At 40.6% G+C, this 14224-nt stretch overlaps 2 protein-coding genes across 2 annotated transcripts; one reads left to right on the top strand and one right to left on the bottom strand.

Moving 5' to 3' along the window:
* Positions 1-1602: 1602 nt before the first annotated feature.
* Positions 1603-5434, top strand: eif3i (eukaryotic translation initiation factor 3, subunit I). The gene is made up of 11 exons (XM_044173000.1): positions 1603-1747; positions 2142-2234; positions 2339-2426; positions 2564-2629; positions 2806-2955; positions 3375-3502; positions 3820-3930; positions 4167-4256; positions 4418-4491; positions 4679-4771; positions 4885-5434. Exons 1-11 carry the CDS (start codon positions 1745-1747, stop codon positions 4964-4966), a joined length of 978 nt encoding a protein of 325 aa, XP_044028935.1. The 5' UTR covers positions 1603-1744; the 3' UTR covers positions 4967-5434.
* A 417-nt stretch (positions 5435-5851) lies between these two features.
* LOC122865060 (probable histone deacetylase 1-B) lies at positions 5852-12635 on the bottom strand. The gene is made up of 12 exons (XM_044172999.1): positions 12478-12635; positions 11332-11444; positions 10579-10696; positions 10417-10491; positions 9867-10005; positions 9052-9193; positions 8866-8958; positions 8627-8735; positions 8156-8536; positions 7809-7964; positions 7682-7727; positions 5852-6812 (listed from the first exon to the last, which is right to left on the bottom strand). Exons 1-12 carry the CDS (start codon positions 12524-12526, stop codon positions 6785-6787), a joined length of 1449 nt encoding a protein of 482 aa, XP_044028934.1. The 5' UTR covers positions 12527-12635; the 3' UTR covers positions 5852-6784.
* Positions 12636-14224: the final 1589 nt, after the last annotated feature.

Raw genomic sequence — 14224 nt, 5'->3', positions numbered from 1 at the left:
GTTCAGAATTTAATCGTTTATAGATTTTCATGTCAGTGTACAGATGTTACCTTTTTGTTTATACTGTTTTTCGTGCTTTTTAATTATGCTCCTTCAACGGACTGTCTTGTTTCTTTCAGGGAAATAAGTTGTCTGTATGGCAACTTTTTGTGCCTCAATAGCCTAACATGAAAAGTTAGATATTTTACATCAAAAATGGCATCATTATTTATCTTAAATATACTATGCTCCTTAGGAAATAGTAATTGCAGTAGTGATTTGGGTGAACTGACCCTTTAAATAGCCCAGGAGGAGAGAAGGAGGTGTATTTGGGGCGGGGGGTTCACCTCCGTGAAGAATTAAGTCCCACAACACAATACAACCTCAAATAATTCACATACATCAGGCCAGATATGCTGTCTATGTTGCTGACAATCTTTTTATTAGTTGAATTTATGATTTTCTAAACACTGAAGATCTTGTCCGTGCGTAATGATGGTTTATATAACTGCAGTAACTTGTAGTACAATAAAATGTGTTGTCCTTGTTGCTACCTGTTGCCATATTTTGTCATTTACTTTAATGATGAGAGAAGTCGCGCTCTGTTGGCTATATGGGAACGCATTCATGGCACAATAATGTCACTAATGCAAGAACTGTGACTTTGAATTTAAGCAGCAAAATTAAAAAAAAAAAAAAGATCCCCGTAATGATAAACTTGACAGGTCAGGAAAATATTTTAGACTTTCCAAAGTAAACGGACCGGACTTTTACTAACAAAAAAAAAAAAAAAAAAAAAAAAAAAATGCGACGGATCTGGTGGAGCTGAGGACGGCCGCTATGTAACATGATTTGACTGAATGTCATTTGCCGTTAGATCGTGACCGACCCCTTTGTCCGTGGATATTTAATAATTATAAATAATTAAGGAAGTTACAGCTGTTGTGCCACTTGCGTAAATGCGCACAGCAACATTCACTTTGGAGACGCTCATAGCGAGCCTGCTGCTGTATGATGGCTACAGAGGAAAGAATCCTACAAACAGCTGTAAGCCACAAACACAACTTTACTGGGCCTATTAACGTTTTGGCAGGATACTTCATTAACCTGTTACAGACTGTCTTAATCGTTTTATTTGTATGGACATTTCAATTTGTAATATATGTGAAATTGTAGATCTGTCAACTAAAGCCACGCAAACGGTGTCTTTTGCGTTCTCTAATGTTTATGGACCAATATTGGTGCTGAAATGTGGAAAAACGCCTGATGTTCAGACTGTCTTGTATGCAGAAAGCCTATCCTATATAGCCTAACTATTTTCTATGAAAGAGTGGCTTTGATGCTACCTCTTATTTGGCGTAGGATTTCTCTGACAGAAGCAAAATGCGTGATTTTTGGTTCAAGGGTTTATTTACCCCTTAAAAACCCATAAAGCCATAGAAAACCCATTAAAATGCCCTAATATATTATAACCATTAATTAATCCATTAATATCTTCTTAAAATCTCAATAAAACACCTTAATCAAACCGTTATTATAAAATGTATGGTAAGGATGTTGACTCTACTGTACTAGATACTATGCTAGACAGGAGTATTACTGTTAGAGGGCGCACTGACGCCATCTTGCCTTTTGACGCAGGAAGTACGTCACATTCCTCTTCCGCCGCAGCTCCGGCGCCTGAAACACGAGTGTTCATCTTTTCTCTCTTCACGGGAGGCGTAGTGAAAAAACTGGACCGAGTGGCTACACTTAGCTGAGAAAAATGGTTAGTATATCCTTTAGTGATCGTATTCTACGAGTTATATCTTGCCCAGAATAATGCTCATTCTCATGTTGAGACTGTTAGCTCCAGTTTAGCTAGCATATCTACCCTGGCTAACGTTAGCTTAGCTCTCAAATTAGCCAACGTTAACATAAATGTTAGCTACTGTTAGCTAAATGATATGAGTGATGCAAGATGATTCACCGGTCCCTGACAGCCGGCAGAACTGGACAGGTGTACCTTATGTAAAGATAATCAAGTAAACCTAACGTGAACAGCTGGTTTGTCATCACAGACCACAGCCCCAATATGTTTCCTTATTATAAAAAGTGGACGGTGGAAATCTTTTCTAAATCGGTAAGATGGCCCAGATGCTGATGTACACGCCTCTCCACAGAAACCCATCCTGCTCCAGGGCCATGAGAGGTCCATAACTCAAATCAAGTACAATAGAGAAGGAGACCTGCTCTTCTCTGTAGCTAAGGACACGGTGAGTTGATAGTAATTAAGATATGCTCTGACTCGTGCCGTTATATTATTCCACATGCAGGTTTGTATGGTACAAACTATCTGTTGTAATGTCTCCCGCTGTAGGTAACCAACGTGTGGTACTCTGTCAATGGTGAGAGGCTTGGCACCTACAATGGGCACACAGGAGCTGTGTGGTGTGTTGACTGTGACTGTATCCTTTTTCAAGAAATACACTCACTGTTGTTTTATCTCAAACAAGTATAACGTTTGATCTTCTATTCATGTGATACGTGTCTGTAGCTGTGCTGGTGTCATACATGTTGGGCTCCTTAACATGTCCTCTCTCAGGGGACACTAAAAACGTATTAACAGGATCAGCAGACAACAGCTGTCGACTTTGGGACTGTGAGACCGGTAGGTAAAAACAAGCTGCAGTCTAAGAGTGATGTGTGTGCGTGTGTTCCACAATTTCTCCAGTCAGTTAGTTATGAGACTTTTCTACGCATAGATTTCAGTGTCAGAAAGTTCAAGCAGTAGTTTGATATTGTCAGCCCTACATCTACTAACCCCTGTCCCTCTGTGCTGCGCAGGTAAACAGCTGGCCCTGCTCAACACCAACTCGGCTGTCAGAACGTGCGGCTTCGACTACAGCGGCAACATCATCATGTTCTCCACAGACAAGCAGATGGGTTACCAGTGCTTCCTGAACTTCTTTGACCTCAGGGATCCACAGCAGATTGGTACATACCACACAAGACTTCTTTTATTCAGCTGCCACTTTCATTCGTTTACCAGGAAGTTGTTGACTAGACTAAAGAAACATGCCAGCCACATCCAGCTTTTACCACCTTTAATTAGATTGATAAATATGCATTGTATGACTTTGATATCATCCTTGTTAAACCTGTTAAGTCATATACTATAAAACTATGATTGCCCATATTCCCCTTCATGTTATTAGTTGCTATTAAGTAGTAACTCAAATGTGGCTCTGTTGTAAAACATTAGGAGAGATACTTAGATATTTATTGATGCAAACTGAGCCAAAATGTATTAACCTTTTTGACATTTGCACTGTCAGAGAATATATTGATCAGCAGGAATATGGCTCCTCTCAGTGGTACAATGAGTGAGTCTCTCCCGCTCTCTCTCTCTGCAGAGGACAACCAGCCCTACCTGTCGATACCTTGCAGTGACCACAAGATTACCAGTGCTGTGTGGGGACCTCTGGGAGAGTTTGTCATTGCCGGCCACGAGAACGGAGAGTTCAACCAGTTCAGCGCCAAGGTTGGACACACACTGTTTGTCTGGGAACATATGGGAATGTAATAAAACTGTGTTCATGTGGCACTGGCTGCAGGGCTTAATACTAGTAAACAAATCTGATATTGGTTATGGAGCCAAAAACAATAAATATGCTAGAATGGGAAATACTTTCTTAGTTTTCCAGCAAATATGTCTAAATATATTGCAGTGATTAAGAATACAAAGCATAAATGTGAGATTTCAGACAGATATATCCAGTAGCTTAGCTTGAAGAGAAGAAATGTTTGTAACTGAGAATCTCTAAAGTTGAATGTTGTGACTGTGTTATTTGTGGACAGTCTGGAGATGTCCTGAAGAAGGCCAAGGAGCACACCAAGCAGATCAATGACATCCAGACATCAGTGGATCTCACTATGTTCATCAGTGCCTCCAAGGACAACACTGCCAAGGTAAGACCCCTGCCTACTCTCCTGGCCCTTTGGCACAACCATAACCCTTGTGAATATTTGGATCACCAAATTGCTACTTTTGTTGTATAACGTTGTTTGTATACACCAGACACCAGTAATTATTTGGTGTGTATACATAATCCATGTATTTGTAATGTGATTTTTATCTTGACTTGCCTGCTGTTTGATATCATACCGAGTTACTGTGTTTGGGTGTCTTCTGCGTGTCCTCTTAGCTGTTTGACTGCGCTTCTCTGGACCACATCAAGACCTTCAAGACAGAGAGACCTGTCAACTCTGCTGCCATTTCCCCCATTATGGATCATGTAAGTGAAGAGTCGCACAGTAATGTCTATAAAAACGAGTAATGGCTGTGTATCCTATGACCATGTACAAATTTGTTTGCAATGTAGTGCATTGTCAAAGGCAAACTGTATCTCATCACTGACCTTTTGACACTTGTGTATGGTGTGTGTGTGTGATTTAGGTGGTGATGGGAGGCGGTCAGGAGGCCATGGAGGTCACTACTACCTCCACCAGGATCGGCAAGTTTGAGGCCAGGTGAGGAAAAATATGGCTGTGGTTGATTAGAGGTCAAGAAAGATAACATCCCCCCCACATTAAATTAAAACCAAATTGTGTTCACTTATTTGATACCAAATGACATATTAGATAACATCACTTTTGTAAATAAGAGTCAAGTTTTTAAGTGTTCATGTAGTAACCCACCTTTCTTCTCTATCCACAGGTTCTTCCATGCTGCCTATGAAGAGGAGTTTGGCAGGGTCAAAGGTCATTTTGGCCCCATCAACTGTGTGGCATTCCACCCTGATGGCAAGAGGTAAGAGATGACCTTACTTAGAAATACACTGCCCTAAAATGAAGGTAGTCTGGTCAAAATGTCTTTGTGGGTATCACTATTAACATTTTTCTTGTGCTGTGGTTTGTCTACAGTTACAGCAGTGGAGGAGAAGATGGATACGTAAGAATTCATTACTTTGACCCACAGTACTTTGACTTTGAACTGGAGGCATGAACAGTCAGGCTCCTCGACCCCACAGCTTCAACGGCGCATTCAATCCAGTCAGGAAGAAGGAACAACGGACTAACATGCATTTACAGTCTGACCACCTCGCCTCCTTCCCTTCATCTGAACTGATCTGAAGTCAGGGTCAAAGTTGCAGAGGTCTGCTGCCAGTGATTAAATTTGGCCCGAATACTCCTCACAGATTACTTCAAATAAAGGAAAGCATCTCAGTGATGAGTGTGGTGTTTTTTAAAGTCATTTTTCTAACATCACTTGGAAACTGTCTTGGTGGGATCAGAAGCAATTTTTATACCCTGGATCTGCAAAGCTATCGTGACTGGACTTTAAAACCCACGCTGCCTGATTCCCGAGTCTATTTAATCTGATTCTACGAATGAGTGGAATTTGAGTTATTGATATATTTTCTGTTGTAAGCCATTCCACCACAAGTCACCATAAAATTACTTATTCAATTCATGTCTGTGTGATCTATGCAACTCCTACTCATGATTCAACATTTGATAATTAAGTGTGACAACATATACACTTACCAGAAATAAAAAATAGAAACCATATACAATGTAATGCAATCTAAAACAAAAGCTTTCAAACTACTTTTGTGATGGTAAGATTAAGTTTAGCCATAGTTCGTTGTAGTGTATTGCAAATTGTTTGGTATTCTGTCCACTCCAATTTATATACAAGGCGACAAAAATTTAGTATAAGTATAATGCAATTCAATACCAAAACACCCTAAACTAGCCCTCTGAAAACACCTGTTGGACAATCGTAAACCATTAAATTTCAGAGGTATAGTTTTACAAATGGAATAATTGTACAAGCATTTCAGTTTTATCTGTTCAGTGTGTATAAATGATGACCTCAGGAGGAAAATGTGGATAAGTTTTCTTTATTTTTTATAACAAAGTTAGGATAATGCACATTTCACAATTTTACCAGCTCACTCCACCTTTATGTATAATGGTACAAAATATCTAAAACGAGTCACTCACTTCCCAACATAAGCCTCTGGAGAAGTTCACATGCATTCATACTAACATACAAACAATACAATGAGAAATATAAGGGCGAGAAACACTGACCAGATATTCATAGGAAGATGGGGCTCAAGGGACTGACTGTGTATTCATGATTTAAAATAACTTAGTGAGGAGAGATCTGGGCCTGTCTGGGCAAAGGGAGTAACATGTACATGCTAAAGGCGAGATCATTCTAAACATGCGTTCACTGATAAATTAACACAGCAAGCCAAACAACAGTTTGCCAAATACTGGTTATTCTAACAGTGTCATAAATAGATGTTTAAAAACTAACAGAAAAGCCTTTTTTGCATGTGAGTACTAGACTTATAAATCATCTACATCTCCGTAGGTATTTCAGCGTGAGCCCCACAAACTTGTTTAAATCTGAAACGCCATGATAGGAACAGTAATAACTTGGGTGGTTTTCTTCACATTAAAAGCAGACCTGGTTCTCTCAACAGCTGAGAAAGATTTATAGCATTTGTTTTATACTACATGGAGCTCCAGTTGGGTGGGGTTTACACTCCACACACACAAAGGGAAAGGGAAATTCATGCTAAATTGATGATCACGATAGGCAGCTGTGGCTCTGCAACGCCCACTCAACTGGCACTTCACTGAGCTTGGAAACAAATGTGAATAATACAGTGTGAACCAGGTTTGCCCATAAGAACACATAATAAAACAGGAATACAAAAAGGGTCCTATCGTCGCAGCAGGAGAGTAGGATTCAGTGGGGCTTGAGGACAACAGTACAACCATCCATTTCTCCACGTGCCAGACTTCAAGTTGTCTTCACATCTTCTTTTGGTCTGAAACACAAACAGTTAAGGGGTTTAAGCAACAAAATAAAATAAATAGGTAACTTCTCTTTACTTTTTTGTACAACAGCTTTGACCATGAGGGTTTTACAGGACCCACAATGATCCTTTGACCATTGAGTCGTGATGTACAAATGTCATCTCAGTGGTAACCATCTTATCTCTCTTCTTCATTAATAAAATCATATCTTCTAATAAGATGAGATAATAAGGTCTCTTATTAGTGTTTTATTCCCACCACACAAAGGCAAGGGGGCCAGCAAAGGGGGCCGGGAGTTGTGCCACAAGGAGAATTTTTTGACAAACAAGCTTTCTGCTCATGCAACCTGACACCTTGATTCCACCCAAAATACACAATGCCTAAATTTACAGTTTGCCTAAGAAGTTTAATTGTCAGTTTTGTGTTGTGCACTAATATAGTTGAGGATAACACCTACAATCTGAAGAGAATGAAGCCCACGACTGAAGAGTTACATTTTACCTCTAAGCTGAAACATGCAGCAAAGGGCCCCGGCTGGAATCGAACTGGGGACATTGCAACCACTATATGTGGAATGTGTCACATCTTGGAAGGATAGCTTTCTGCTGAGCGTGAAATTTCCAGTGTTATACTTTATGTGATAAAACTGTACTGAACGTAGCGCAGCTGCTGTTTCCATGGCTTCTGCATGTGAAGTTTATGTTGTGAATCAAGTAATCAAAATTAAGTGGCTCTAAGCTCCAAGTAAAACTTTACACTTACATTTATTCAATAGTTCATGTTCATTGCAGTGGTGCACACTGAGAACCACAGCACAAGATGGACTTGAAAAACTGTTTCTATCCACAAGTTTTCACTATACCCGGTTCAATTCTCTTACCCTGATGTGTCCATCTTCTCTTCCTCCTTCTCCTCCTCTTTCACTTCTATGAAGCAAAAAAACAAGAGTGATTATTACAATGTTTGCTCATCTACAAATACCAACTGGACTTGTGAATAAGTCTTACCTTTCTTTTCCTCTCCTTCCTTCTCTTCCTCCTTCTTCACTCGTTTGGCCTTCTTGTGGTTGGCTGCGTTCCTGCGGCCTCCTCCCTGCCCCTCAGCCTCATCCTCAGAGTCAGAAAACTCCTCCTCACAGGCTATCCTCTTGTCGTGGGCTCGGACTGAAACACAGAACACACATCGTCGACAAAGGCCTGGTTCATTAAAATACCTTTAACAGCAAACACAGACTGGAGCTTAAGCATAACGTACATCCTCCCATCCTTCAAACTCAGATATATTACATGTATGTCTATGTACGGGACCATTTCCTATGAACCCGTCTAAATATATGCCTGTAGAGGTCTTTTACTAGAGACGCGTTTGTCGGGGTCCTCCTCATCCTCGTCTCCGCTGTCCGGGTGAGGAGCGTCCTCTGGGATCGCCTGCATCTGGACACCAGGGGCGTGAGGTAGCATACGGAGGTTTTCAAACAGACGCTGCTTGATCTTCTCCAGGTATTCGTTGGTGTTCTGGTTGGTCATATTGGACGGGCTGATGTGCAGCTTGAAGTCGGGCCCAAAGTACTCAAAGTAATCATTGTAGGGCAGCTCGTTGGGGATGGAGCAGTCCAAGGCCACGGCGGTTTCGTAGGTCCAGCAACGGGCCACGTTGCGAATGGTGTAGCCTCCACCACCCAGCATCAGCAGGGGCAGGTTGAAACTTTTGATGTACTCGACACATTTGGCATGGCCTAGAAGAACACACACACACACACACACATTAAATTCTCCTGTACAAAAGCACTTTTGAGTATTTTCTTGGGAGTGAATTGTGTTTATACCTTTGATGGTCAGGTTGAAGCAGCCCAGTCTGTCTCCAGAAAGAGAATCAGCTCCACACTGCAGTACAACAGCACTTGGCTGATACATCTCCATGACTTTAGCCATGATCTAACAAACACACACACACACACACACACACACACACACACACACACACACACACACACACATTAACAACCTTGCTCAGAGAAAGGGTCTGATTGGTGATTAAATAGTACCTAAATAAAAGCAGACTTACAGGTTTGAAGATGGCTTCATAGGACTCATCATCAATACCGTCTCTAAGCGGGTAGTTTACTGCATAGTATTTGCCCTTTCCAGCTCCGATGTCCTGCACACATTGAGAATATCATCAAATTATTGTCCACATACGCACAAGATACGCAGACGATCTTAGAAGGAAAATTAGAACAAACAAACTAACCCTCAGGTCTCCAGTACCAGGGAAATATTCCCCATACTTGTGGAAAGAAACAGTCATGACCCTGTCTGTGGTGTAGAAGGCCTCCTCCACTCCATCACCGTGGTGGATGTCAATGTCTATGTATAACACCCTCTGGTGGTACCTAGAGAGGAGAGAGAATTCAGTTAATGACATCTTAAGAGGCATTCAAGTTACGTGACAGACAAATAACATGGACACGAAATATTTATCAGGGTAGAAAACAGACCACCGCCACAAGATGATATGGCTTGAAGGTTAATTTGCTGTAGTGAGCACTTTCACAAGACAACTCAGAGTCTGCTTTTATTCAACAAAGCATTAAAATGGGTAAAAGGAATCTAATTCTGGTATATAAGTAGCCCTGACGCATTTAATATCCACTCATCCAAACAAACTCCAAAAGTGGACCAAAGTGTATTCGGCCACCTTAACAGCAAAGTGAAAATGTTGTGTGTCTAAAACCCATGCAAATCAAACAGGCCAAAAGCTCAGACAGAAACGTCGCTCAATTGTTTTGAAAAGGTAGTACTGAAGGATGGAAAGTGAGCATAACAAGTCGCTAAATGTCATCTTTAAAAAGGCATTAACACTGCAATCTAATGTTTGGCATGGAAAGACGAATTGTTTGATTGTGTGCATCAGACATTATGCTCCATGGCAGGTGTAAATGTAATCCAGCTAATCCATATCTAAACTGTACGTGCCAGATTTCTTTTGGGGCCCAAAAGAACTCAAACCTGACAGATGGGTGGAAAGGCAGGATGGTTAAATACAAAAAGGAGGCAGCAGCTTACTTGAGCAGCTCGAGGATGGCCAGGACGATGTCGTTGACGTAGCAGAAACCAGAGGCCTCAGACTTCTTGGCGTGGTGGAGTCCGCCGGCCCAGTTGATGGCGATGTCTGTCTGCTGCTTGTTCAGCTTCAATGCCCCAGCTAGAGGATATAACATGAGCTTAATGGACTTTGGTGTGTTGATCCAACTGAGGTCATTTGTTTTAACATTTATAAATGTGCAGTGAAGATAGTTTGTCCATTTGTATGTTATGCCTGAGATTATTATTATGGGCATTTTGTAATCCATTACAGCTTTTCTGAGCACCCCCTGGACAGTGCTGTGTGTACATGTCCTCCCCAGTAAGGACTACCACAGGTGGTTAAAATTACTCTTGTTTAACTTGTTTCAAAAAGTAACTAATCCAAATGTAAGATGCGTTTCAAAACCACTTTTCAGGCCAGGGTTAACTATACTAAATTGAGGCCTATACTTCAGATGTCATAAATGTCACTCCTGTATGACACTGGTGCAACTGAAGGATTATGGGAAGTGTGGTTGGAATAACATACCGACAGATCCACCTGTTGAGAGCTGGCAAAACTCAAACAGACCATCAAACACTGGACAGTCCTCTCCGACATTGACTGAGAAAAAGAACAAGACAAAAGGATTTAACACATGTGGACAGTAAGAATACTTCAGCATCTATTGGAAGAAAAGCGGACACTCACATCTCTGCATTTGTTTGCTATACTCAGACATGTTGTCTGGTCGGATGGACCTCAGGAACTTAATGTAGTCATCACTGTGGTATTTTGTCATCTCTTCACCACTGGCTTTGTGTGGTCTCTGGAAACAGGCAGAAAGGTAATGAGGAAAAAAGTGACAGCTGACGCTTCACTTCAGTAGTCATTGGGTTTATCCAATTTTAAGACCACAATTTACATGCCATGCTTACAGTCTGGAATTGGTAACTCTCGTCTAAGATAGCCAACCAAATATGAAAAATACCTATATCACAGTCAGAATCTATCTACAATTACAACACATCTTCTCAGTCAACTAACTGTCAACACTTTCTAGTTGGAACTCACACTTTAAATGTATGTTCCACACATGCCAAGATGTAGACTGTGTTTACATTGCATTACTAATAAGACTGTACTTATTAGACCACAGGGCTGTATCAAACTGAAACATGTCACAGACAGACCTCGGCTGTTGGTTCATGATGAATATGTGTACCATTACTCACATTTTTGTTTTAAATTCTGCAAAATTCCCTCACACCACCCTGTCCATTACCTTTGTCAATTAAGCGGCTATTTTGTGAGTTGTGGAGCACAATGATCACAGTCCAGTGGATTGGCTTAAGACTCTAGCTTTAAAGATTATGGTGCAATTTTCTCGAGGAAGCATAATGACACATGCAATGGATGTATGGGTCTGAGTGTTGGGGGTTTGAGTGGCGTGATATAACTCACATAGATCTCCATTTTCCTGTACAGTCCATAGTTGAGAAGGAGGTTGTGTGTCATGCGGATCCTGTGAGGTTTCATGGGATGGCCCTGGCCATAGTAGTAGTTCCCCACATCCCCTTGGAAAGAAAAGATTATCCAATCAAGTTCACATTACGAAATTTGCTTGAAAACCTGCTGCCACGATGCATTTTGGCTCTCCAGTGTGAAGACAATTTCCTGCCAAACTCCATTCAAAAATGTGCCCTGCTTATCTGCCAATACCTTTAAGTAACTGAAGTTTGACAGTTTTATGAAAAAGGATGAACCAGTCCTCAATCTGCCAAGCAGTTTTTGTTGCAGCGTTTTGACACTGTTAGTCACACAATATTCAGCTGCACATTACACTGTGGACACTAACATGACCCGATAATAAAATCTGAGCTTTAGTTATTCATATGCTACCTGACCTGTTTGTCAACATATGACACAGGATTGGGTGACCTTTCGTTTCAGTAGGTGTTGGATTTGGTTATATTTATAAATACAATGACAAAAAAAGTGACATTAGAACACCCGACAAAAAACAAATTTAATACAAGCGTTTAGGTAGCTCATCCAACTTGTAATTTCTACACTTACATTTTCTTACAAGTGAAAAAGGAAAGGCAGTATAACTCAACGGCACTTATTTGCACGAAAAGTTTTCCCTAAATAATCAAACTGGCAAGAGGTGCATCAGTCCCCACTTCTCGGAAGTTGATATCAAGTTGGGGGAACACTGATGTGATTAGCACCGGTTAGCTTCATGGCTCCTCTATGTTCCCAGAATGACCAAGTTACCTCACATGCACAAATCACAATCCCATAAAATATTTTATTAAATCGAGGGAATTGGTCTGGCTATTGGATAACTTGAAAGTGAGAGGAACACCGGATGAGATTATGCATGCAGTTTCAAGCTAACAGCTAGCTGAATGTAAGAAGAATGTAGCTAAAACAGGCTAGTTAGCCAATCGAGCAAGCTAACCCTAAGCACGCTACACCGGCTAGCTAGCTTGGTCGTACGGCACACTTAAAAATACATGTACAATTTCCTAAACATCTAACATTACATGCCTTCAATGCCACTTCAATTATTGGTAAACTGAGGTGCACACGTTGGATATTTACCGTCATAGTAATAGCAAACTTTTTTCTTTGTTCCTTGAGACAGCGCCATTTTACACCAATTACCCCACTCAATGCTTCGTACCCACCGGTTCCTCTCTTGCACCGGGGAACTCGCGTTGAGCTCTTGTCAACCAATCACAGATGCTCGACCGCCCGACTGGGAGGCGCCGGTATTACAAACCGAGGACCGCCGAGGTTTTGCAGCCACAACCAGACAGAGTCTAGACTGGTATAGAGCAAACAGCACAAGTGTTTTGTGTGCAATTCAGTGATGTAGAGGTGAGTGAAATAGCTTTAGATAATTTGCTATGTCCAGTAAGTGATAATCAGACAATCAGTTGATAACATACAAGTGCAACTTCTTTTATCTTGCCCCCGTCTGCAGGGAGGTCATACGTCACTAGGGTTCAGGGTCATGCCCATTTGATTGTGCTCAAGAACGACGCTCAAGTGGGGATAGGGACATAAAAGGACATGGGTATAAAAGCAAAGTGCTTCAAAATAGATGACCCCACTTCCACAGGTTATTCACCCTTAAACCACGCTATGCCAGTAACACCATTATTTTATTTTATTATTGATTTGGTGATTACTTAAAATCAGTAGCCTGCCCCAGTTTAATACTGCTTGCAGTGTCTTCAATAAATAATTTATGTCACAAACCTTTATGTCAGCCTTTAAATGTTAATATAGTGAGTTTAGCAGGGTTCCCTCTCCATTTATCGATGGTTTAGTGATCTAGTTTTATTTAAGTATAAGCTTGGATCTCGGTGTCTGAAATCTTTAACATGCCTAACTACATATGCGTATGCCTATTGCCTCCATTGTTTCATCTATAACAAGAACAAGACAACAAGAAGCCATGTCCACCACCTTTAAAAACGGGAACTACCACATTTCGTTTCTGTATGTTTTTTTTTGACAACATATTTCTGCATTATTTTATTTCATTCACTTATTTGACAGGGGTAGTTCCCATTGATCAACAGAAGAAAAATAACTGTAAATAAGTTGTCCCTGGCCAGATGTTAAGAAAGCACCTTAAAATAGAATAAAATAACATTTGCAAGCAGATGTAATGATCTAATAAAGGTGTAAATGTATTTTGGCCATTAAAATGTTGCAAATAATGTTCTTGACAATTTCTGTACATTTCAAAACGCAGCTATAAACATAATTTGCTTTCAATTCATGAAATGCAAAATGTACATTTTTCTAAAAGCACTCACTGTCCTGTTTTATACTGTAGCGTGCAATGTGACTGGCTATGCATATTGATGCAGTCTTAGCAATCATTCCAGCTCTCTTAAAAAGTACTGGAACAGATTGGGAAAGCAGACAATAGGTGATCAGCTTTGTGGCATTCCACATAACGGCCACCAGGTGACAGTGTAGGCTCACTTGTGTTTGACTGTAATGTCCAAATCTCTGCAGACGCTGTCATTGCTGAATGAGAATCAGTCACAGAATCTCATGTATCGGGTGCAGTGCAAAAAAACAAACAAACAGCGATATATTGAATAAACAAAACACTGGAAAGGTTAACTCCATTAATAATTTACAGCTTACTGTACCTGCTGCCAGTGTAAAGACAAGTGGAAGATTTACACAATTTAGGTGCGAGTTGTGATGATTTTCTCCTATAAAACTAAATCTACTGTTTCAGGTTAACAAATCATCTGAGCTGTAACAGTGTAGAGCCACAGCTTTGTTTAAATAATTTACAATTCATTACAACTCATCATAT

This window comes from Siniperca chuatsi, linkage group LG17 (assembly GCF_020085105.1).
Source record: "Siniperca chuatsi isolate FFG_IHB_CAS linkage group LG17, ASM2008510v1, whole genome shotgun sequence".
NCBI classification, from domain to species: domain Eukaryota; kingdom Metazoa; phylum Chordata; class Actinopteri; order Centrarchiformes; family Sinipercidae; genus Siniperca; species Siniperca chuatsi.
This window is presented reverse-complemented; position numbering and strand designations above follow the sequence as displayed.